Source organism: Phoenix dactylifera, unplaced genomic scaffold (genome assembly GCF_009389715.1).
Source record: "Phoenix dactylifera cultivar Barhee BC4 unplaced genomic scaffold, palm_55x_up_171113_PBpolish2nd_filt_p 000167F, whole genome shotgun sequence".
Classification (NCBI taxonomy): domain Eukaryota; kingdom Viridiplantae; phylum Streptophyta; class Magnoliopsida; order Arecales; family Arecaceae; genus Phoenix; species Phoenix dactylifera.
The window spans coordinates 702,228-728,748 of NW_024067708.1; the positions used below are offsets into that span (position 1 = coordinate 702,228).

Sequence of the window (26,521 nt, forward strand, 5' to 3'; positions counted from 1 at the left end):
TGGTAGTTTGGAGATGTTTTCTTTGTTGCTCAAGTTCCATTGCTTTGTTCTTTAGCTTTCCAATCCTTATTCATGTACCAAGCCTCTGGCTGGCCAACTAACTACACTCGGCTAAACTGTGCTAAGCTGTGCCAAAAACTTTACTGATGCATTGCTAAAACATGCTGAATTGCCTGTTATATATCCCTAGGGCACCTCCAGGGAGATTCAAATTGGATGAATCAGTGAGCGCAGTTAGACCCTTGATGACTCATAAGAGCAAATTCACATTAACAACCATGAAGAGGCTGCCATCTATATTGTCAGCTAAATATGCAGTAATGTAGAAACAGTCAGGGAAAATAGTATAGCGAACTTATTAAGGTGCAATACTGATTCACAGTGAACAAGTTATCTTCTCACATACAGATGTACGGTGAGAACATTTATAAAAATCTTTATGCAAGCACTTGGGAGAATAATATTATTTACATGACAGAAACCATGACATGCATCCCCAACTGCTTTCTCCGTCTGTAAAACCAGTTGCCAGGGTCATGACATCTGAAGTATGATCCCTTTCAAATTTTTATCTAGTGCTGGACTACCAGAATAAATCTTGCATCGTAAAATTGTTGTAACCCCTATTACATTTTCTGTAAACTTTTCTACCAAAAAAACAAAACAGTTATAAAACACACATTGCTGCAATTTTTGAGACACTCACGCGACTCTACACATTGCGATTTTCTTCTTTTGCTCAACATGCAAAGCAGTATCTTTTCAAATCTCAAAAGTTAAAATAGGGAAAGCAATATAATCCGGCTCTCATGAACCCACATTCGATGCACCATATCTATCAATTGACTGTTGCGATTGCATCGAGCATCCAACTTTTTAGATAAGTTTATATCATTTTTGTGCAGAAATGTGTTCATATCGCTACTCTTTAATCTCTAGCATTGTATATTGACCTGGATATGTCATCAATGAGCATGATCTGTGATGATAAAGATATTTCAGATTAGACCCATTGCTGTGGTTTCCTCATCTTATTGAAGAGAAAATGTGAAAACAACTTATGCCCATTTTTCCTTGATTATCAGGGTCCATGATGAGATATCACCCAATTTCTGCAGTTGTGTCTTTGAAAGTCCTACAAACTTCATTTTCCTGAATCTATCTTTCTGTAGTGGATCTAGAAGTGAGCAAGCTAGGCCGGAAATAGCTAGGTGTCAGAACAAGGATTTTTGGCACGGTGGAAACACCAAAATTATACTTCTCTTATTGTGGAGATTTTGAGGCTTAGAACCACATTCCCTGTATCATGAGAAAGGAAAAATACAAAGGAGATCTTAAAGAAGGAAAACTATAGGCTTTGATTTATTCATGGTAAGGCATAGAGTTTCCAAATGCTGTGGGTCGAACTTGCTTGATAGTAAGCTGAACAACTTATTTAGCTCAAGGTATAGGACAGACAGATTCCATGCCTTTTTTATTTTGTTGCTTTCCCCTGTAGATGTTTGGATGCAGTGATGCTGCTGAAGTTAAAGGACTTCAACACTGATAACTGTCCCACTGTACTTTTGTATGGTAATTCAGTTTAGATCCAGCTCAAAGCTAGATTTTTGGTATCTTCATGCTGATGCGTTCAAAGTGCAAGTTCTCCTGGCACAAGCTTCTCTTCTAAACCTCCTTTGTCTGATAAATGTTTAAAATTGTTAGATATCCTGATTACAGAATTTTCTGTTTCAAATCTCCTTTGTTTCATGCCACTGTCAGTATTCCAACTGAAGTCTGAACTCACGGTATAGTGTATTGCATCAAGCTGAAACCTATCTCACAAGATTAATACTTCTGTCCCATAATTCTGTTTAGATCCAGCCTGAAACCATTTTTTTGTTTTTTTGGGGAATCTTTTCACCAATGAGTTCAAACTGCAAGTTATCCTGGTACAAGCTTTTCTCTTCTAAACCTCCTTTGTCTGACGAGTTTTTTAAATTGCAAGATATCCTGATTACACTATTTTTCTGTTTTAAAAATCCCCTGTTTTGCGACTACCATCAAAATCCCAACTGAAATCTGAACTTATGGAGAAGTGTTATCGAGTCAAGCTCGGTCCTATTTCACAAGATTAATGCATCTGTTGAGTCTCCTTCCATTAATTTGTTCGCATGCAGCTATGTTGTGTGATCTCTATCCATTGGGAGGTGGCAAAGTTAATTTAATGAGCACATTTCAGAACAAACTTCTAATGTTCATGGATTTAGATTCCCTCTGCATTTTATGTTACAGACAAACTTCATCTACTTTAAAAAAGAAGTTGGCTCCAACACAGGCAATCAAAGTCCAAGTGGGTTCATCTAATGATTCTCTAATCATTTTTTTTAATCAAGATGTGGTTCTAACTAGATCCTTAGTCAATCTGTTTATTTGGTCTGTGCAAAAAGTCACTTCTACCATGCAAAGCTTAATGCTGAAATGAACAGGATAGGATCCAAAAACTTGGTTACATCTCAATCTCCTAGATAAATGAATGATTCAAACTAGACTGTTGTTCCTGCATGAGTTGTATGTTAAATATCAGTTGTCGTGGCTCATAATCCCTATTAATTATTCCCGTATGTCAACTGCATGTCTTATTCCAAGAGGCCTTGTCTCCTAAATTTTTTATCTTCAAGCAAGCATTCATAATGCTCGTTCTGCTAGCCAACTCCAACTCTGTTGCCATTTGTTGCCAAGTTTTGACATGCTAATCTCATGAACATCTCTAGGTCTTATCGCCTGCTGTCTTTCTGCGATCAACTAAGTTGCTGCAATTTTTTTGTTAATTAGAGAAGAGAAACATGAGCAAGCAACTTCATTATGCTCATGGTTGAATTCGAATATAAATCTGTTCCTTTATCCCTATATGTACTTAAGAATGATTAGAATTGAAACTGCCAGGCATGAGAGTCTGACTCCATGCTCAATTTGATCCACAATGAATTGTGGACAATAAAATAAATATTCATAGATTGCCAAGGGAAAAAACACAATCAAATATTATGGTAACTGATGAGTAAAACTATCATTAATTAACATCACAGGATATATGCGAAAGAGGCATATGCCAAACATGAGAAAGTTGAGTGATGCTGGTTCCACCCACGCATTGAAAGCAATGGGGAAATTAGTGAAATCATGCAGGAAACTCAATATATCTTGCAGATCGATGATGCTTCTCAGCCATTGCCGCCATAATGGGAGGATGGGAGTCAGTTTTCTCCACTTCTTTGAATGAAACCACTTGACCCAGAAGGAAGAAAGGAGAATGAACTTTCAGAAACCTCAAATGCAGAACGAGGGAACTCATCAAGTCCCCCAAAGTTACAAGCATCAAAGTTCATAGGAGAGAAACATCCTCGTCCATCATCAACACCTCTATCATTGAGAATCTGAACATCATCCAAGGTGCTGCCAGCAAAGTTATAATCCATACTTCCCACAATACCATTCATCACTTCATTGCCCCGTACTTGATCTGATATTCCCGAAACCTTGGTTTCATCCACTGCAAGAATGGGTGTATGGCCCTGGAATAGAGCAACGTGCCCGAACAACTTATCCTTCCTTGAGAATGTTGTCCCACAGGAACATAGCCATTTGTCACGACCACAATGCTTCTCATGAGTTTTCAGATCTGCAATAACTGAAAACTTCTTGGTATTGCATCTACTGCAGATAAAGCTCTTGTCACAGTGGCTTCTCTTGTAATGATTTTTCACACAGAGAATCGTCTTGAGAGGTTGGAACTTCTTGTGCTCCTTGTTCCTCTTACACCCTACAAAGGGGCATGAGTACCTTTTTATAAGTGCTGGTTCTGAGCTTGCTTCCTTGTTAGGTTTGGCAAGGGCAGCAGGGGTCTTGTACTCATCTCCATGGCCTCTCATGTGCATCCTTAGGTTAGCATCTCTCTTGAATCCTTTCCCACATATTGTACAGAAGTGTGTATGTGGTGCTAAAATCTCCTCTTTTTCCAACTGCAAGACTTCATAGGAGCCAGGGGGAAGGTTTTCTCCATCAACACCATCATCACAGTCCTTCACATCATGGTCTTCAACAGGAACGGATTCAGTCCCCTCACCCTCAGAACTTTTAAGACATTTGATCAGCTCATCACCTTCATTCCCATGACTCTTCAAACCATTGATCAGCTCACTGCCTTCATTCCCATCACCGTTAAAACCTTCGATCAGATCATCATATGCTGAAGCCTTGGGTACCTCCATACGCATGACCTCGTTCTGCTGCTGACCGCCATTTATGCCGGAGCTAGTTTGAGCACCTACGATGCTGCCCAAGTGCCCAACTGATGGATTAGTTGAGACAAGTGTATTCTTGACAGAAGGAAGAAGAGAACCTGCCATTGAGATCAACTGAATTATGATGCTAGTCAGATCTGCTGTCACAAGTTGCTGCTGAGCCACCATTGCATTAGCTCGGTTGGAGAACTGACCTTCCTGGTTACTGATAGACCGGACTATATCTTGAACTTGGTGGATCTTTTGCTCAAGGAAGGAGAGGTTGCTTAGCACCAATCTTGGGTCCCAATCTAAAATTGCATTATTGACATTTGGAATTGGTTTGAATTGATTTGCGCCCTTTACCTCATGCTCTGGTTGATATAAGCTCTGGTTTTCGGTGTCTAGGGGAAATTCTGGGAAGGTTTGCTCAGGTTTACCACCATAGCATAGATTGGTGGTGTTGCATTGGATGAATGGCTGGCCTGGATTGAAATTTCTTGATCGGTCTCCCACCATTTGGGCGCAAGATTTCGTTGTCGATTCTAAAATTCTTCTCCGCTTGGGATCCATTTTCTCTGCCAAAAAGACATCAAATTCAACCCTTAATCCAAGTGTTTCCTTGAGAAGTTTCGTACTGCTCACTTCAAAGGCCAACTTTTTTTTGATGTAAACTTCAAAGGCCAACTTAAACCCCACATCTCTAACAAAGAGTCCAGAAAGGTGTTAAAACTAAAGTTTTTTAAACCTAAATTGAATGATAACCAGAAAGATTTTAAAAATCATCCTTCAAAAGGCCCTCCAAAAACTAATAATTCAATCTCTCCAGGTAGCATCAAAAGAAAACCCAAAACTCCAGCTTTCCTACTAGAATTGTATTCCAAAAGTATTTTTCCGTCGCCAAAAGCCTCAAGAAAAAGGGGGAAGCAGTAAAAAAAAGGAGAGTAGTTTTAGAAGAGAAGTTTGACAGATTCCAATAAACAACTAAATCTTCAATCCATCAAGCAGAAAATTCGATGATAACGCAAAAGAAACCCACTTTTCAGATCCAAACGATTCAAAAATCATTCCTTTAGTATATGAAAAGAAAGAGCCAAATCCAAATCCCAAAATTTCATAGTACCCACAAACTATGCATCCAAAAGCTCAAATCTTTGCCCATAAAACACCATCAAAATCTCATTTGCTCCCATTTCAATAACCAGAATGCTTTAGAAAAGAAGAGTAGCACAAGAAAAATAGGACTTACAGAGAGATTCAACGTAATTTGAGAAGCAATTAGGCATCGACAAACCTACTCCGGTCGATGCCTTCATGAGCTCCGATCCGTCCCCGATCTAAACTAAGCTATTTAACGTATCCATGTCCAAATTCCAGAGTCTCCCCTCTATCTCTCTCTGTCTGACCTCTCGTTTGTTTTGTTCACCGCGTTCAAGAAGAAGTGATAGAGTACTCCTCAGGAACTCTCTGATATAACCTCGTCTTCCAATTATTGAATAAAGAAACTTAGTATGAACAGCTGCCTGCCCGTGGTTTGTAGCTCAGATAAGAATTCCTTGGCGTTGATGCGATGTGCATGTATAATTTTTTCTATTTAAGTTTGTCAACCTTTTTTTTATTCCTCTGTTACTTCGAAAATAAGTATATTGTAAGGATATTCTCTGAGTTTCTGGAAGAAAGGGTTTCTTCAAGGATTTTTTGTTTACTTTTCAAAACCCTACATCTTTATATGCATTTACTTATTTGTTCGCTCATTTATTTGATACTAAAAAAAGCATGAGATGGATGGAGATAAACACTATTGATTTGAAAAAAATTACTTATGATAGTTGAGATATTAATTTATTTTGTATAAGTAACTATTAATCGTTCTCAATAAGATAATTGATATATTAATAAAAGAGTACTATTATTCTTTGGGCAACATTTTTTTTTTTCCGGCTAATGAAATAGGGGAAGGGGGGAGGAAGGAACAAGCCCACCTCCGCGTAGCAGCCCCTACTGGGCTCCTGCCCTGTTAGGAGAATGTTCGATACGGGCAGAAATGGCCGTGTGTTGGACACCCCGACCGATTTTACTCATATCCTCCCCACCCGTGGGCCCGGCTCAGCTATCCTTCTGGGCTCTGGCTCGAGTTTCACGTGTGAGTACGTCACACCTGGCACCACCCCGGCTACTAGAGGTCCAAGAAGTATTCCTATGCCTCATGTCTAAGCAGTGGCCGAAATCATATTTTAATCAACGCCGCAGCGACTCGAACTTGGGACCATGAGGATAGAAATTCCGCCCAGTACCCACCAGGCTACCACCTTGGTGGCTTGGGCAACACTTAGGTCACTAGCCTATACGACAGCTAGGTTTGGTATAGAAGCATATGTCATGATCGATAAAGTCCAGACACCATTCTACCGGTCATCGAGTAAACCATGTAGAACCAATGATGTAAGTAGTGACTGGAGAGATGATCTTCGTAGCAAAGCTATAATATATTTAATAAAATCTTTATTTGCACAAATAGATAAATTTAGTAGAAACAAAAAATTTCAATCCTTATTTGTAAAAGAAAAAATTGTTCGACTTTTTCTGCAAAAATCTCTTTTATTTTTTAACATTTATACACATATTATACAATAATATTTTATTGTGCAAGCATAAAAAATTAAGTGGTGATCATTATACTACGTATGGTGGTTGCTTTGACGAATTAATTCACATGCCCCTTGATTCAATTAGAGCCTTAAAATTATTATAATAAATATTATTTTGGATGATGGAACCTTGAAGATATCAAACTAAGATGTCAATATATTTTTTTTAATATAGACTTTTTTTTTCTTATCTCTCCCAAAAAATGCATTTTTGATTAGATTTTATTAGCCATCATTATTATATGACCAAATCTGAAAGAGAGAAATGACCTTATCTTCAAATAATGCACTAGTTATTCAAATCAAATCACACGACATAAATTGGGCTTATTTTATTTTTTTATTATTTTTTTTATGTTTCATCTAGAGTTGGTCATAGATCGAACTTAGACATAAAAAAAATATTAAATTTTAAATAAGCCCAGTTCGAAGGTTAATAAAAAATAAATAGAGTTTAAAACCGAGGCCCGCTCATGATCAGCGATAGTTCCAGCTTGATGAAATCAGTGAGGGTTTTGTCCCTTCTATTCTTGAATAAAACGGAAAATGCCTTCTTGGCAGGGAAACCAGTTAAGATGAACGTTCAAGTGGAGCAATAGAAGAATGGGCAAAGGATGCGTTACACTATTATTAGCCTCGTAAAAGGAGAAGGAAAGCGCGTGGAATCTGGAGCTGGGAGGCGTCCGCTACGTGGAGCTCCGCGGATTCGGACGAATCTAGGCCCATGAGGTCAGCTCACCGTCGCCCACCTATCCCCAACCCCCCCACCCCAATCCAAAAAAAAAGACAAAAAAAAATCCTTAAAAGGTGAGAGTAAATTTAGAATTAGGAGGCTTATGATTAGAATTGCATGAATAAAGTGTTAAAGCCTCCCTCATATAACACCCAATTGTTCTCAGGTCTATCTCATTGACACGCCGCATCAAATATAGGAAGCCAACCGCTCTCCAACTTTAGGTACTCCTGCTGGCGATGAAGCCAATAAAATAAATATCAATTCGTCCGCACCTATAACTTAGCCTAGTTCTATCTTGCAAGTTTCTTGCTGGACAATAATCTTAGCTCATGTCTAACGTCACTTCCAAGGTAAATCATGATAAATCTACCTCAATTCTGACACTTTCTGAAGGTAAGAAATCTACGACGATATACAATATTCGATATCCATCTTCAGAAGATAGATGGCTATCAACTGTAACGCATCATGTATGACATGTAAAGCTACTTTGTTTGATAGCTATCTATCTCTTGACTGAGAGAACTGATGTAGAAAATTTTATATCTTCATTCTATACGAGAACTAGCTTAAAAAGGTAACTGAGATTTTGAATTTGGAATATACTGAATATGCATACTTAGACATATTGCTATTAAGATATATCGTTTGAGGTTGGAATCCTTCTTCAAGTTATTTGCCAATGGATTCTACCAGATTTAAAGGAAATTGATATACAATTATACTGAATTTGTTTTATTACTTGCATCTTACTTTTGTTTGATCTTTCACATGAAAGAAATGCCATTTAATTCTTTTGCTTTCATCTTAATAGTTTTAAGTTACACCCAACGCATGGATGGTCCATGGCACCCTTGAATGGAACCGCTGTCCTTCAAAAGAAAGGATGATTCGGCCAACTCAAGAGAGATGCAGCCCATGAAATACATGTGGGCATTACTTATCTCTAGATGAGCTGATGGAATGAAGGAATCCTACCAGACTTAGAAAATGACAAAGAATACGTCATATTTTGGGTCAAACAAGGTAGCTATCTTTCCAGAGATGGGCTATGTAAACTTGAGATTGATATACTTGTTATATCAAGGAGTATTTATTTAGAAGCTGAGATATTAATTTGTGTTTTGACCGAAGAGAAGAGAGAAAGAATCAATTTCTTTGATTTGCTTGGACATTTCACAGAAAATAACAAGAATATAACAGAATTTGATATGTAGAATTTCAAGCATTTTTACTTTCATTAATTGATGATAAATCGATGTACAAAATCTGTTTTTATACTGGTGAAGTTCGGTTTCCTAAGTGCAGGCCGGATTTCTCTTCCGGTCACCCAAAAAAAAAAAAAATCTATAAAATTATATAAAATTATATTAAAATGAAATTTTTGTAGGAATAATGTATCAACTTTTACATCAACTTTATTTTTTTATTATGGTACTCCAGTCCTCTGGATTGGAAGATACGCATCGGAAGATATGCCTAGCTTAAAGATTACTTAAAAAATAAAGTTTAACTTTGAGTGTTCCATTTTGGGCAAAGTTTAACTTTGAGTGTTCCATTTTGGGCGGAATGGTATGCTATCCAACGCGGATTATATATATCGGTCCAAGATTTTGAACAAATACAAAAAAAAATAGCTAAAAAGCGGTGCTGAAAAAAAATTTAGAATAGAGTGAAATAAATTTATTTAAAAAAATATTATAAGTCAACGGTCATACTTAGCTCTGGCTAAGAATGGCGAGCAGGTCGGATCGGATATAGGTCAAATCAAAAAATTTGTCAACTCGATTTCAACCTATTTATTAAATAGATCAAAAGTTCAAGCCAACTTGTTTGTTAAATAGATAACTCGACCTAATCCACCTATCTCATTTGTTAAATAGGTCAAGTAGATTTTTAATCAATTAAATGGATTTAAACAGATTAAACATGCTAAATGACTTGGTTTGAACAGAACTGAAATAGGTTAAGCATATTTTAAATAGATTAAATGAATAGGATTATGATTCAACTTAACTATTAAATGAATCAAAATAGATTAAATAGATAAAAAGCCTAAAACTAGACTCAATTTATTTAATAAATAGGTATTGATAGGTTTACCATTTAGAACCTATATCTATTTATATTAAATTTAAATTTATTTAAATTAAATTATTTGTGAATCAAGTTAGCGGATCAAATCATAAATTGCTATATCTAAATATTTGCTCTCAAGATAAATAAATAAATAAAATAAAAATCTCTCTCCCTCTATGTGGCGTCTCTTCCTCACGCTGCCACGCATCAATGGCTCGTGCTCACGCCTAGGCCTCCGCCCCAACTTTTTCTCGCTCCTTAAAAGTTACCACCAAAAGACCTCACGTCTTTTGAAGATGCCGACAACCAAAATAAAATAATAAGACCTCTCTTCTTTGACTATGTGGCGCCTAACGGCTGCGGCTCCAAAACCAACCACAAAGTCTTGCTCCCTTGATCCTAAGAAGCTAATAAGCTAACATGTACCAGCACCTAATTTAGTTAAAAATTAACCCATGCCTTCGAGTTCGCAATGGCTCGAATGCTAAGTGTCGTTGAACCCTTGAATCAGGAGGATGCGAGCAATGAAAACTATCGCAACCTCACAGTACTTGGCGAGAACTTCATTTTGGTGCCTAGAACGCTAAAAACAAACATCGAATAAGAAAATTATGACCAAAAATTATGTTTTGCCATCATGTCTTCGGTGTGGCGCAGCCTAATCTCAAACCTCATTCAAACCAACTGAAGTAGCCAAATTGGTCGACAAGAGGTCTGGCGACCACCTAGATCAATTGAACTCCTAGACTTTTATATTCTGGCTTTAATTTGGTCAGTATAGTGTTAAAATATTAAGGTATAAAATTCCATTATTAGCTAAAGTGGAGTTTAATTTATTTCAGAAGATGCTGGAGATTAGATGAAAGAATTCAGGAGAAGCCACAGCTAACAAACAATCTTTCAGTCTTCTATTCCTTATTTTCGATTAAGTAGTTATCACAACCTAGGACTTCATCTAAAAAAAATTACCGCAAAATGTTATTTCAGTTTCTTGGTGTTGTACATCATCCAAGATCTACGTAGTATATAGCCAATGTAGAATTAAAGATAATCCAAAAATTATTTGATAAATGTAATTGTATGCTTGGATCTAGTTAAAATACCTATGAGAATAAAATGTATCCTAATTAATGAAAAGACCAATCAACTTGGTAGATGTTGGGGGCATCTATATTTTTTTCCTTTTTGCCCCCTCAAAAGAAGAGACAAGGTGCTATTTCAGATTGTGGCTTAGAGTTGGCAGCCTTGGTTAAAATGGATAGTTTTACAAAGAAAAATATATCATGTCTCTATTGGTGAAATGTGTTGTACCGTAGATCCTTCGACAGAACCAACCGACGATGTGACGACACGGTCTAATTGTTACTGTTGTTGTTGTATTCGAACCAAGGTTGGAGAGCAGCTCAATCGACCTTGAGATCGGCTGGAGGTGAGTTGGGCAGGCTGGTTGATACGTCGGGTGTTGGGTTCCTCCAGAGATGGTCTGCAAGAAAGACCGGAGAGTTTCCGGTGGGAAACCTTCTGATGCCTAAGTAGAATAAAATGGCAATAGTATAGAAGAAAGAGATTTTAGCAGGATATAGCCTCTATAAATAGTTGAAGAATGTCATATATGTCGCATACTTGAGGTCCCCCAAGCTGCCCCTTTATATAGGGGAGTTCACTTGGTCGTTATCTGACCTGACGTGACATGTAATGATGGCTAGGTAAGGCCAATAGTATGGCTGCGGCGTAGGTACCCGCCCCTGTAGGCATGGGTAGCACTGGTTGGGCACAACCCATAGTGCTGCCCAACAGTGGGCTACCAGAGTCGTCGGTTATTAGGACTGTTAGTTCTTATCGACACGTATTGATTGTTCTCCTCGGCTGATGGCTCTTCCTCGGTCGGGACCGAAGTCAATCACCTTGGTTGGTTGGCTATTCGGCTGGGGCCAAAGTTGTTCTCTTTGGTTCATGTCCGAGATCAATGCTGTAGGTTTGGCCTGAGGTTGAGGTGTCTAATATTTTTCCCATCAGTTGCCCCCCACTTTCGAGGGCAAACTATTTTCTGGTTCGGATGACAGATGTCAAGTCATCACTTCGATTGAGGGCAAGACTTTTATTATGGGCAATGAATGCGTTGATCTGTCCTCTCGAAGCGTTACCGTATTAGGGTTGTCCGAAGGCGTCATCATTGCAGGATTTTCATTGAGCAGTCATTACTGCAACGACCCTGTTGAATCATTGTGCCGTGTGCGAGCTAAAATGTTGCTTGGTATGCTCGAGTAGCCGAATCAGCATTTTGATCAGAGACATTTTGGTGCGGACACCAGTCAGCCAGTATCCCTTTGGTTCAATTGTTAGAGCCGAGTCCGAGTCGTACTTCATTTTGAGTCCAGTTACTTTTACTAGTCTACTTATTTTATTCCAGTTAATTCTATTTTGAGTCCTATTTGGTCAAGACAGTCAAGAAACCAATAACGATACCTAGTGAGCCATTTGAGCCTGATCCATTCTTTGAGAGCGAACCCCCACCTGAGTGTCCACAGTCAGAATTTACAAAGAAACACGATCGCATTGAGAGAATTCTGGACGAGCAAATTATTTCTACCAGGAGGAAAGGATACCAGAGGTACTTGGTCCGTTGGCAAGGTCGGCCGGAATCTGATGACACATGGATAACTCGAGAAGAGCTGCAACAGACTGATCCTGACATCCTCGAGCAGTACCAGAGCCGGAGTAATTTTCATTCAACGGAGTCAAATTCTCCTCAGCCTGGGAGAATTGGTGCGGACACCAGTCAGTCAGTATCCCTTTGGCTCGATTGTTAGAGTCGAGTCCGAGTCGTACTTCATTTTGAGTCCAGTTACTTTTTCTAGTCTACTTATTTTATTCCAGTTAATTCTATTTTGAGTCCTATTTGGTCAAGACAGTCAAGTCCTTGTATTTGGAATTTTGAGTCCTATGTAAGTTGCTCCTGCAGAAAAAAAAAAGAAAAAAAAAAGAAAAAGAAAAGAGAGGCTCTTGTTCATCGTCCCTACTTTGGTTCCACTTCAGGGAAGGGGATTGTTGGCTGCATTCATGTCCAAGAAGCAAAAATTGAAGATAACATGAAGGTTCAGGTAGCAGAGTATAACAATATCCGTGGTCAGCTTAAAGCAATAAACAGAAAGCAGAAAGGAAGCTTAGTCGTCCGTGACCTTTCCAATTTCGTATGCCAGAGAAACGCCTCTTGTTGTTCCCAAGTATCATCACATCAGAACATTTAGTGACACTTCTTCCCAAGTATTCTCAAAAGGACCGGCTCCCAAGACACCACAAACATTTCCCACAATGCCGCAACGCCCCACTGATTTTGCTAAACGTCACTCCCTCCTTTTTCAAAGCAACCCTCTTAAGAAACAGCAAAAAGAGACAAAAAAAAAATGAAGAGGCAAATCAAGTGCTGGCTCCCAACGCTCCATTGCAAGTTCCAACACTCTTTAAGTCTTTCTCCCCCCCCCCCTTTGTTTTGAAATTACAAAATTGCCATGTAAAAGCCTATTTAAAGAGGCCTTGTACTACATGTAAGGAAGCTGGAAAAAATATTTGATAATAGAAAAGAAATTGAAACTTGGCTTTGGGCAAGTTTACTCTTCTCTTTCCCCCTGAATTCCTCTTCTCTATGAGCAGCAGCTTCCCTGTTCTTCCGCACATTCTTCTGCACAGACGGCGCATCTACCGGCCCCTTTCTTCTCCCGGTTTCCTCCTTCCAATCCGGCTCCTCAATTCTTCCAGAATTTTATCCTTTTCCTGATTTCAATCTACTAGAACTAATCTTAGGAAGGTCATGTTTCAGATCTGATCGGGTCATCTAGTGCGTGGACGAAGGGCGACCTGACGACAACCCGGACCGCTGGAACTTTCCTCCCTTTTTCAGAAGTCCTGTGCGACGTGTTGGTGAGACCTTTCCACAAATTTAATGATTAGATCGTTATTGATTCATGCAAGATACCCTGTCTTCTTATGCTTAATCATTCAGTAGAAATTAAATAGAATTGGGGTGCCCTAACAGCATTGGTTTCTTAACCAACGTCGATCCTGCACTTCTTTATCGTTTTAAAAGGAACGATTAACTGCATGAACGTTAGTCTTCCGATTATAATCTAATCGCCTCGCTAAACCTTTTATGTTGTGACTGCTAGTTTTAAAAATCTGATTGCTGATCTTAATCAAATTGCATGATCACCCTGCATTAGCTTAGGCTTCAGTGCATAATCGTTCCGCATCACATTTGCCCCTCTATATAATGGTGGTTCTGCCCTTTAGTTTATACTTCTTACTTCATTCGCTGTTTCGCCCACGTGCACGATCGTCCAGGCCTCCAGTTGGTGCCCCAGCGAATCTCTGTTTGTCCAGCACCAGCATCCTCTGTGCTCCTCCATTTTTTGATGAGTTTCTGCTCCTTGGCTGCTTAACCCTTCTCCTTGTCTTTTCCCTTGCTGCCTTGCCTTCTTCTTCATCTTTTCTTTATCCTCTTCTTTATTTCTACCACCATGAGCGATGGTGAGGTTAACGCCTCAAAGGGAAGTCAGTCGTCGGACCACTCTTCTCAGGCTCGACAGCCGTCACCTTCAGTTGAGTCCAAGGTCCAATCGAGCCTAGATTGTAAGGTGTTCGTCCTCACACAAGAGGAGACCAGGTTACCCGACCTCCTCCTTCTCGGATCGGCCAATCTGAGGAGATTCTTCGGGCTGGGCTGAGGCTACCTCTCCACCCTTTTTTGTTAAGCTGATGAGGGCCTATAGCCTCATCCCGACCAAATTTGTTCCGAATTCCTTGCGGGTCCTTATCGGCTTCCTCTCTCTTTGATTTTTCTGGGGCATCCATGCCTCAATTTTTCTCTTCTGAGTGTGCTTCACTCTAAATAAGCATCCTCAAGACAGCAGGTGGCGGTACCTTTTTCTTCGAAAAGATTGCCAGCTGATCCGAGATACTCTCTCTTCTATCCACGGATGGAAAGGAAGATTTGTTTTGTTCCCTCCGAGTAGCCATGGGTGTTTAAGACCGTGTAGAGGGTGCCTTGTGTTAGGGTTTCCCAGTGCCCTAGGGCGCAGCGAAAGATACGGGATTATAAAATTTTCTTATAAAACCAATTATATGAAACCCTAATAAGCCAAGATCACCTTAATAGTATAACCAAATAATGTAGAAAATATAATCTTGGTATAGAAGAATACCTATCACGCTATATCCAATATGTCTGAAGATGTCCTAAGGTGCCCAAATGTTCACCCTCCGATGTTGATCCACACAGGAATGGGTTCAAGACTCTAGCTCCACCAAAACTTGATTCTAATTGTTCAATCCTTCCAAAGGATTTAATTGGCTGATTTTCCTTCACTTCTTCCTTTCTACCTCTAAAACATTCACTAGCCTTTTTGTCCTAAAGAAGACCCTCTTGTCTTGGGTTAGGACAAAAGAGAGAGGCTTGTAAGAAAGAAGGGATAAGGGAGAGAGAAGGAGAGGCCTTTTTTTTTTTGGATGATCTTTAGAACCCCAAGGCACCTCCTATTTATAAGAGATGGAGGGATGCATCATAAAGGGATGCATCCCATCCACACACCTCATCATGATGAGGCATGTACCAAGAGATGCATCCCATCATGATGGGGTGCTAAGGAGAAGGGTGTATCAACTTCTTTCTCACATCTCCCTCTTAAATCCTGATGATCCAAGGGCCCAAATGCAGTGAACCAAAGCCAATGGTCCAGATCTAGGTGCCATCTAATGGTCCAGATCAAGACATCATCATCCAGGGTGCCATCCAATGGTCCAGAAGTAAGATGCCATCACCGATGGTCCAGATTCAGGCGCTGAGCAACGGTCCAGATCTTTCATCCAGAGAGCCATCCAGTGGTCCAGATTCAGGCGCTGAGCAACGGTCCAGATCTTTCATCCAGAGAGCCATCCAGTGGTCCAGATTCAGACGCTAACCAGTGGACCAGATCCTTCATCCAGGAAGCCATCCAATGGTCCAGATGAAGGCGCCAACCAGTGGACCAGATCCTTCATCCAGGAAGCGATCCAATGGTCCAGAAGTGAAGGCCCTATCAAACCCAATCCAATTGGGTTTAACCAACTTAAAGAAAACATTAAACCTAATCAAATCAGGTCTAATTAAAGCCAAATGGGTTTCAACTCTTGGCTAACCCATATTAGGTCATGATCTAATCATATTAGATCAACCAAATCTAAGAATCATATTCGAATTTAATTTGAATCAGGAGCTAGGGTTTGCAACACGTGCTAGCATGTTCATCTTGCAAACATGATCTAATCCAATTAGACCCTTGATCAATTCCCTTGTGTGTGACCCATTGGGTTCCTTATCTTAGCCAGCAGTAGGTGCAGGTGCAAGTTGACCTAACCTGATTAGAATACCTCTAATCCAATTTAGGTTCAATTTAGTGCTAAACCTGACTTAGCAATCAGAACCTTTCTGATGCTTTGATCTAATCAAACTCTTTGATCCGATCAACCCACAAGACATGATTGACGTCTAGCAACGTATCATGTCTACCCGGAAGATGAGGAATGTATTGGACAAATCCAAACATACCCTTCAGTGGAAAGTTACTGTGCAATTCAATCCCTCAGTCATACTACATCCTGAATAAGTGCTCGAGTATGGATCAATATCAAACTCAATCACTTATTCATGTCTCTCTCAATCTTTTATATGATAATTCAAACAATGAAACATTAGAAACTCTTTCTAATATTCATTTTGCTTTGATCAAAGGCTTCGTGAATCATCATAAGATTAGAGTAAGTAGGATGTTACCTTCTCTTACTAGAAGTGACTGATTCCTTGTTGACCTACTCACAACCTTCGTACAAAATCCACCATATCCAGAATACCCCGTACACAACGCAATGTCGTGAATGAGGGTAAACCAAAATATAGCTTCAAGTGCACAAGGTACCATGGTGATCTCAGGTCTAAGGATCACTTGCACAACTCCCACTATGAGAACCATCTTTTGATAATTAAGTAAGAATCCATAAGATGTTCTCATGGCTGGTCATTTCAGTGAACTCATTCCTCTAATGAGCACCCACATCTTTGTATTAGTGTCTCACACAAGTGATTGTGAGATCAATCACCCTCTACATTGAGCATACATAAGATGTGCCAGTCTTTCCGGTAATATTGATCCCCGACTCAATATACCAATTTGACTGGGAATATTCTAAATTAGGATTTTAGGATTTTAGGTCTCACTGGTATAATCTCATCATAACCCTAAAATCAATGTTCTAATTTATGGGGTTCATCATCCAATAATAAAATAGATAAGCAGCAAATGATGAAACACAATGCCTTTATTGATATATATCGAGTGTCAAAATACATGATTTGGAGGATTACAAAGAGAAACCCATCAAATGATTGGCTTATAGGGCATCTACTCTTTCAATCTCCCACTTGCACTAAAGCCAATCGCCCTTATATTTTAACCCCATACAATCGAGGTGACGATTGAATTGCTGCTGTGGTAGAGCTTTAGTAAATGGGTCTGCTATATTGTTCTTTGTGTCTACTCGTTCAATCTTGACGTCTTGTCTTTCGATTATCTCTCGAACAAGGTGGAAGCGTCTCAAAATGTGCTTGGATCTATGATGAGACCTTGGTTCCTTAGCCTGTGCAACTGCTCCAGTGTTATCGCAATAAACTGGGACTGGTCCGACAATCTCAGGAACTACACCCAGCTCTGTGATGAACTTCTTCATCCAGACTGCTTCCTTAGCAGCTTCACTAACAGCTATGTATTCTGCCTCAGTAGTTGAGTCAGCTACAGTTTGCTGTTTGGAACTTTTCCAACTCACAGCTCCACCATTCAAAGTGAAAATATATCCAGAGATTGACTTGCTATCATCTGGATCAGATTGAAAGCTAGAATCTGAATAGCCTTCTAGTTTCAATTCTGATCCTCCATAAATCAGAAAAACATCTCTAGTCCTTCTCAAGTATTTGAGAATGCTTTTCACAATTTTCCAATGATCCTCCCCGAGATCTGCCTGAAATCTACTTACCATACCTAAGGCATAAGCTACATCAGGCCTGGTACATAACATAGCATACATGATCGACCCTACTGCTGAAGCATAGGGAATAGAACTCATTCTATTCCTCTCTTCAGATGTCTTAGGAGACATCTTCCTAGAGAGTTGTATGCCATATCCTATGGGTAAGAAACCTTTCTTACTTCCATCCATGCTGAACCTCTTCAGCACATTATCTATGTACCTAGACTGGGACAAACCTAGCATCCTTTTAGATCTATCTCTATAGATCCTTATACCAAGTATATAGGATGCTTCACCCAAGTCTTTCATGGAAAATTTCTTTGATAGCCAAGTCTTGACCGATTGCATCATTGGAACATCATTTCCAATGACCAATATATCGTCCACATATAATATCAAGAAGACAATAGCACTCCCACTAGTCTTCTTGTACACACAAGGTTCATCTATATTTTTAATGAAGCCAAACTCTTTGACTATCATGTCAAAATGGATGTTCCAACTTCTAGATGCCTGCTTTAATCCATAAATGGATTTCTTAAGCCTACATACTTGATTTGCTCTCCCTCTTGAGACAAATCCCTCTGGCTGTGTCATATAGACCTCTTCCTCAAGGTGACCATTAAGGAAGGCGGTTTTGACATCCATTTGCCAGATCTCATAATCATAGTATGCAGCTATAGCAAGCATAATCCGAATAGATTTGAGCATAGCTACTGGCGAAAAAGTTTCATCATAATCAATGCCTTGTTTTTGCCTGAAACCTTTTGCCACTAGCCTGGCCTTGTAGGTTTCTACTTGGCCATCAGCTCCTATCTTCTTCTTGTATACCCATTTGCACCCTATTGGAATCACTCCCTCAGGTGCATCAACCAAAGTCCACACTTGGTTTGTATACATAGAATCTATCTCGGATTTCATGGCGTCCAACCATTTGTCAGAGTCCCTACTCTTGACAGCTTCCGAATAGGTCAGAGGGTCATCGTTATCAATGATGTGGGCTTCATCATTCTCAATGATAAATCCATACCTCTCAGGTGCATTTCGCACTCTTTCTGACCTTCGGAGAGGAGTAGTGTGTAGTGGTTGTACCTCTTCCATGGGTACATCTGGTTGAGGATTATTATGTGTCTCACCTTGTAGGTCTTGAACTTCATCAAGTTCAATTCTTCTATCCTTGCCTTTTTCTAAGAAAAACTCTTTTTCCAAGAAAGTGGCATGCCTAGCAACAAATACCTTTTGTTCGGTAGGATCATAGAAGATATATCCTAAACTGTCTTTAGGATAACCTACAAATATACATTTGTCCGATCTAGCACTTAGCTTATGTCCAAAATTTCTTTTGACATAAGCATGACAACCCCATATCTTAAGATACTTAAGATTAGGTTTCTTTCCTTTCCATATCTCATATGGAGTGCTAGATACAGACTTAGATGGTACTCTATTTAATACTAATGCAGCAGTTTCTAGGGCATGTCCCCAAAAGGAAATTGGAAGATTTGTGAAGCACATCATGGACCGTACCATATCTAATAAGGTACGATTCCTTCTTTCAGCTACACCATTTAATTGTGGCGTATATGGAGGTGTCCATTCAGAGAGTATACCCTTTAATTTAAGATAGTCTAAAAATTCACTAGAAAGGTATTCTCCTCCTCGATCAGATCGAAGGATTTTAATACACTTTCCAGTTTGTTTTTTGACTATACTTTGATACTCTTTAAATTTATCAAAGGCTTCAGATTTATGTTTCATTAGATACACAAAACCGAACCTTGATAAGTCATCAGTAAATGTGATGAAGTAAGAGTATCCATCTCTAGCTTGAGTTGACATAGGACCGCACACATCAGTGTGTACGAGTTCTAACAACTCACTTGCCCTTTCTCCATGTCCCGAGAATGGAGACTTGGTCATTTTACCCATAAAACAAGATTCACAAGTTCCTAATGATTCAAAATCATAAGGATCAAAGAATTTATCTTTATACAACTTATGTAACCTTGTCTCACTAATATGACCTAATCGGTAATGCCAGAGGAGGGTATTATTAATATTTTCTCTTTTTCTTTTATTATCTTTGCCAATATGAAACATAACATTATTAAGACATAATACTAAAAGACCATTTTCCATAGTGCCATGACAATAATACTCATTAGATAAAGAAATAGAGCAACCATTGCTCTTTCCATTTATTTCGAATCCTTTCTTAAGCAACAAAGGAATTGAAATTATATTTCTAATGATTTTTGGCATAAAATAACAATCTTCTAGCTTCAAGAACTTTTCGGAGGGTAGCTCTAGTATGTAGGTGCCAACAGCTTCAGCCTGGATGGATTCTCCTCCAGCGCCATATAGCTTGAAGTCACCTTTCTTCAGTCTTCTAATTTTCTGCAGTCCATGCAAAGATTTGCATATGTGAGAACCACAACCGGTATCCAATACCCATGAATTAGAATCAGAAGAACTTAATGTCATATTGGCATGTAATAAAAACATACCTTTTGATGCAACACTTACATCAGGCTTCACACTTGCAAGAAAGCTCTTGCAGTTCCTTTTCCAATGCCCCGTCTTGCCACAGTGGAAACAGGTACCGGGTCCAGAGATTTTCTTTCCCTTCTTCTTTTTGATGTGACTCTTAGGGTTTAGTTTTTTCTTTGAACCTTTATTGCCCGACTTCTTCTTTGAGCTCTCACCAACAAGAAGGATCGGACCCTTGTCCTTCTTGATGTGAGACTCTGCTGTTTTCAGCATATTCAGAAGCTCAGGCAGGGAGGAATTCAGTTTGTTCATGTGATAATTCACGACAAACTGCGAGAATGAGTCGGGTAGTGATTGCAGGATCAAATCCTGACTGAGCTCACCGTCCATAGCAAAACCAAGTTAACTTAATCGAGTGATTAAGTTTATAACCTTTAAACAGTGGTCTTGCACAGACGATCCCTCGATCATTCTAGCACGGAACAACTGTTTAGATATCTCATATCTAGCAGTTCTGCTCTGCTCACCATATAACTCCTTTAAGTTAAGGAGTATGGAGTGAGTATCCATGCTATCATGCTGCCTCTGCAATTCATTATTCATAAAAGCAAGCATGATACATTTGACAGTCAAACTGTCATTTTTCCACATACGATATGTGGCCAATTCCTCCTCAGTTGCATCTTCCCCTGCTGACCCTAGGTCAGGGGTTTCAAGAATGTAGGAAAGTTTTTCTTGTGTGAGAACAATCTTTAAATTTCTCAACCAATCCACATAGTTGGGACCAGTCAATTTGTTTGTATCTAAGATACCTCTAAGTGAGAGTGAAGATGCCATTTTTGCAGAATTAATCTATAATTACAAAGAACACTAATATAAGCAGACCAATCATGATGACATGTATTCAATCAGACAAGGACTTCTATCTAATTGTTACTCCCACTATTTTTATCGAATGTCATAACCCTCAAATATGATGAACGAGAAAATACTAATTTTCTTAGTGGGGTTGAGATCCAAATTCCTTATAAAAGACCTTGTGGGAATCACAACAAGCCCTTATAAGTTCAAAGGTAGGAAACTCTTTCCAATTGTATCCCATGCAATTCCCAACTTTATTCTGTCCTCTAGCACACATATAGTCTTGTGGGAATCACAACAAACTATTGTGTCTAGTTAAGTCAAACCCTTCATTTTTATACAGTCATATTTGAATAATGCTGCCCTTGTGGGAATCACAACAAGGCAACATATTAAAATATGCCATATGCATCATATGCACCAAGATATTACAATATCAATCCCTAATACTAGCCTTGTGGGAATCACAACAAGCTAGCGTAGATATTGACATAATAATATCTAAGCATGAAGGAAGGACCTTTATAGTGTTATATCAGCAATTAGCTTTTCCATGGAGGTCAATCAAATAGTTGGCCAGGTAAGCAGATGGGAGGCTCTCCTTACTTAGTAAGGTCCTAATTAAATAACCACCTGTAGCCTCTTTCCTAGACACCAACTTAGTCAATTGATTCAGAATGGCTCAGCTTAAAGCAATTAACACTACGACTTAATTATGAATTTAGTGAGGGCTTTCAAATAGTAGTATCTTACTAACATTAAGCTCAACCATAAAGGACAATCAAATAATTGGCCAGGAAAGCAGGTGGAAGGCACCCCTCACTCAGAGAGTGAGGTCCTAATTAAGTAACCACCTGTGGCTTCCTTCCTAGACACCAACTGAGTCGATTGTTCCAGAATGGGTCAGCCCAAAGTTTTCATACTACTATATTGGTCTCATTGCACATTCTATAATTTAGCACTAGCAATTATACTATGCTACAACATGAATATAACACTATCTCATAGCATAAACTAATCATGCATACAAACAACCTAGCTATCTCATAGCATCAAGATAATAGCATGTATTATCATTTGGTTAAACTGATTAAGGGTGGCTCTGATACCACTGTTAGGGTTTCCCAGTGCCCTAGGGCGCAGCGAAAGATACGGGATTATAAAATTTTCTTATAAAACCCATTATATGAAACCCTAATAAGCCAAGATCACCTTAATAGTATAACCAAATAATGTAGAAAATATAATCTTGGTATAGAAGAATACCTATCACGCTATATCCAATATGTCTGAAGATGTCCTAAGGTGCCCAAATGTTCACCCTCCGATGTTGATCCACACAGGAATGGGTTCAAGACTCTAGCTCCACCAAAACTTGATTCTAATTGTTCAATCCTTCCAAAGGATTTAATTGGCTGATTTTCCTTCACTTCTTCCTTTCTACCTCTAAAACATTCACTAGCCTTTTTGTCCTAAAGAAGACCCTCTTGTCTTGGGTTAGGACAAAAGAGAGAGGCTTGTAAGAAAGAAGGGATAAGGGAGAGAGAAGGAGAGGCCTTTTTTTTTTGGATGATCTTTAGAACCCCAAGGCACCTCCTATTTATAAGAGATGGAGGGATGCATCATAAAGGGATGCATCCCATCCACACACCTCATCATGATGAGGCATGTACCAAGAGATGCATCCCATCATGATGGGGTGCTAAGGAGAAGGGTGTATCAACTTCTTTCTCACATCTCCCTCTTAAATCCTGATGATCCAAGGGCCCAAATGCAGTGAACCAAAGCCAATGGTCCAGATCTAGGTGCCATCTAATGGTCCAGATCAAGACATCATCATCCAGGGTGCCATCCAATGGTCCAGAAGTAAGATGCCATCACCGATGGTCCAGATTCAGGCGCTGAGCAACGGTCCAGATCTTTCATCCAGAGAGCCATCCAGTGGTCCAGATTCAGGCGCTGAGCAACGGTCCAGATCTTTCATCCAGAGAGCCATCCAGTGGTCCAGATTCAGACGCTAACCAGTGGACCAGATCCTTCATCCAGGAAGCCATCCAATGGTCCAGATGAAGGCGCCAACCAGTGGACCAGATCCTTCATCCAGGAAGCGATCCAATGGTCCAGAAGTGAAGGCCCTATCAAACCCAATCCAATTGGGTTTAACCAACTTAAAGAAAACATTAAACCTAATCAAATCAGGTCTAATTAAAGCCAAATGGGTTTCAACTCTTGGCTAACCCATATTAGGTCATGATCTAATCATATTAGATCAACCAAATCTAAGAATCATATTCGAATTTAATTTGAATCAGGAGCTAGGGTTTGCAACACGTGCTAGCATGTTCATCTTGCAAACATGATCTAATCCAATTAGACCCTTGATCAATTCCCTTGTGTGTGACCCATTGGGTTCCTTATCTTAGCCAGCAGTAGGTGCAGGTGCAAGTTGACCTAACCTGATTAGAATACCTCTAATCCAATTTAGGTTCAATTTAGTGCTAAACCTGACTTAGCAATCAGAACCTTTCTGATGCTTTGATCTAATCAAACTCTTTGATCCGATCAACCCACAAGACATGATTGACGTCTAGCAACGTATCATGTCTACCCGGAAGATGAGGAATGTATTGGACAAATCCAAACATACCCTTCAGTGGAAAGTTACTGTGCAATTCAATCCCTCAGTCATACTACATCCTGAATAAGTGCTCGAGTATGGATCAATATCAAACTCAATCACTTATTCATGTCTCTCTCAATCTTTTATATGATAATTCAAACAATGAAACATTAGAAACTCTTTCTAATATTCATTTTGCTTTGATCAAAGGCTTCGTGAATCATCATAAGATTAGAGTAAGTAGGATGTTACCTTCTCTTACTAGAAGTGACTGATTCCTTGTTGACCTACTCACAACCTTCGTACAAAATCCACCATATCCAGAATACCCCGTACACAACGCAATGTCGTGAATGAGGGTAAACCAAAATATAGCTTCAAGTGCACAAGGTACCATGGTGATCTCAGGTCTAAGGATCACTTGCACAACTCCCACTATGAGAACCATCTTTTGATAATTAAGTAAGAATCCATAAGATGTTCTCATGGCTGGTCATTTCAGTGAACTCATTCCTCTAATGAGCACCCACATCTTTGTATTAGTGTCTCACACAAGTGATTGTGAGATCAATCACCCTCTACATTGAGCATACATAAGATGTGCCAGTCTTTCCGGTAATATTGATCCCCGACTCAATATACCAATTTGACTGGGAATATTCTAAATTAGGATTTTAGGATTTTAGGTCTCACTGGTATAATCTCATCATAACCCTAAAATCAATGTCCTAATTTATGGGGTTCATCATCCAATAATAAAATAGATAAGCAGCAAATGATGAAACACAATGCCTTTATTGATATATATCGAGTGTCAAAATACATGATTTGGAGGATTACAAAGAGAAACCCATCAAATGATTGGCTTATAGGGCATCTACTCTTTCACCTTGGACCGACCCGAGTCAGCCCCTGAGGTTGTCTGTGACGATCAAAGGGCCTTGGATAGGCTTCTGGAATCTCAACCTAAGATTTTCGCCCTATAGGAGCTGTTGTCCGAGGAGACTGATTAACGTCGGTTTGAGCCCAGCCGATCCCCTAGGTAAGCTCATCCTAACTCTTCCTCTATCTTCCCACCTTGTTGCATTTATTTTTGACCTCGTCCCTAGTTTTGCAGTTCTCGTGGCTATGAAGACCGACCTCATGTTGATTTATCAGAGGAGAAAAATGAAGAAGAGGTCAGCCGTTGTTCCCGAGGTCAAGGTTCCCTAGAAGGAACGGCCGAGTGGAGAATCCTCTTCGGCCGCTGCCACCGAGGATGTTCCTGAGGTCAGGGTCCTCCAGTCGTTGTCGCTGAGGTTGTCGCCAAGTTCAGGGTCCACCAGAAGAAAAGGCTGAGGGAGGAATCCTCTTTGGCCACTGTCGCCGAGGTCGGGGTCCCCCAAAAGATAAGGCCTAAGGGGAACCCTCTTTGGTCGCTGCCTCCGAGGCTGTCATCATGGTTTCCACCGAGGCTCGGACCCCTAAGGTCCATGGATTAGCTCTGTTCGGCTCGAGTTCATCCATCTACAAGGAGTGCCTTTCAACCCTGGGCCGCATCCCCAGGGTTTACTCTCTGAGCTGGTTTGTCTGAGAGTCGAACTCGACTCTCCCTGTGGTGGCCATGGAGTTGGTCAAGGCTATGTGGCTCCCAACTGACATAGAGATTGTACGCTCCAGTGACAGCATCGAGTTCTTTTATGAGGCTTTCACCATGGTTATCTGGGTAGGTCTCTAACTTGCAAATTTTTATGAAGTCTTTTACTTCGGTCACTAACTCTTGTTCTCCTTTCAGTATGTCTATGTGATCAGTGAGACGCAACGAATGGCCACGAGGCTCATGAGGCAATGCTCGGCGCTCGAGGGACAATGGACAGCTGCCGAAGTGCAGGCTGAGGTGGCTAAAGTGAGGGCCAAGTCTGTTGAGGATGAGATCAGGTTGGCAGAAGACCACAGATGTGTAGGCCCAGGCAAAAATGAAGGAGGCCTACTTGTCCGCGGCCAGGGAGGCCCTAGACTGCCGATCAGAGGGCAGCGGAGCTTTCTGTGAGGCTAGCCCAGTCTTAATAGAGGGCCAACGAGGCCGAGCGGTGGGCCAGCGAGGCCGAGCAACGAGCCAATGAGGCCGATCAGCGGGTTGTCGAGGCCAGGAAGTAGGTCCTTCATGCCGAGGCGATGGTCACAGAGGTGGACGAGGAGTACCGTGCTTCGAAGGAGTTTTGAGAGGAGGCCTTGGAGAATGCAACAGGCACCTTCGGGAAGGGCTTTGAGGCATGCCAAGCTCAAGCTCAAAGGCTATTTCTAGGGATGGACTTCTCTGGCCTTGATGATGACGATGACAATGAAGACAACAGTGAAGGCAGGGCGGCGTGGGTAGCGACCTTGTAGACGGCAAAGGTGGCGACGTTGGCCGTGGTGAAGGCGCTGATGAGGGCGAGGGCGAAGGATGAAGTCTTTCGCTTCGCTCATTTTTTGCTTGCTTTTTCTTTTTGATTGAGTAAGCCGAGCTTGATGTATTTTATTTTTGTTTGGCCTCTACTGAGGTCGGTGTAAAGATTAACAACTTTAATAAAAAGAAGAATTTTCAAAGTATCTGGCTTTATTTTTTGTCATCCTCATTTGTCTTTTGTCTAAGTTCAGGTCATCACCCCAAGCTTCGACCTTTTCTTGTAGATCTTTTTGCTCGGCTTCTACCGAGGTCAATATTTGTACTAAAAGATAATGAAAGTAAAGATTTTTAAAAGTACCTAATTTTGGCCTTTACTTGTTATTGTTTTATTTTTTTTGTTTGAGT

The 26,521-nt window shown here is 40.1% G+C and overlaps 1 protein-coding gene across 3 annotated transcripts; it reads right to left on the reverse strand.

Moving 5' to 3' along the window:
• Window positions 1–2,960: 2,960 nt before the first annotated feature.
• Window positions 2,961–5,711, reverse strand: LOC103711270 (zinc finger protein STOP1 homolog). 3 transcript variants are annotated; one of them, XM_008797354.4, is made up of 3 exons: window positions 5,512–5,711; window positions 4,478–4,840; window positions 2,961–4,381 (listed from the first exon to the last, which is right to left on the reverse strand). In XM_008797354.4, the coding sequence occupies exons 2-3, from the start codon at window positions 4,833–4,835 to the stop codon at window positions 3,237–3,239; spliced, it is 1,503 nt and encodes a 500-aa protein (XP_008795576.2). In that variant the 5' UTR covers window positions 4,836–4,840; window positions 5,512–5,711; the 3' UTR covers window positions 2,961–3,236. The 3 variants fall into 3 exon arrangements, with proteins under 3 accessions (XP_008795576.2, XP_026662113.2, XP_008795575.2); XM_026806312.2 differs by having other exon boundaries at window positions 2,961–4,397; XM_008797353.4 differs by having other exon boundaries at window positions 2,961–4,840.
• Window positions 5,712–26,521: the final 20,810 nt, after the last annotated feature.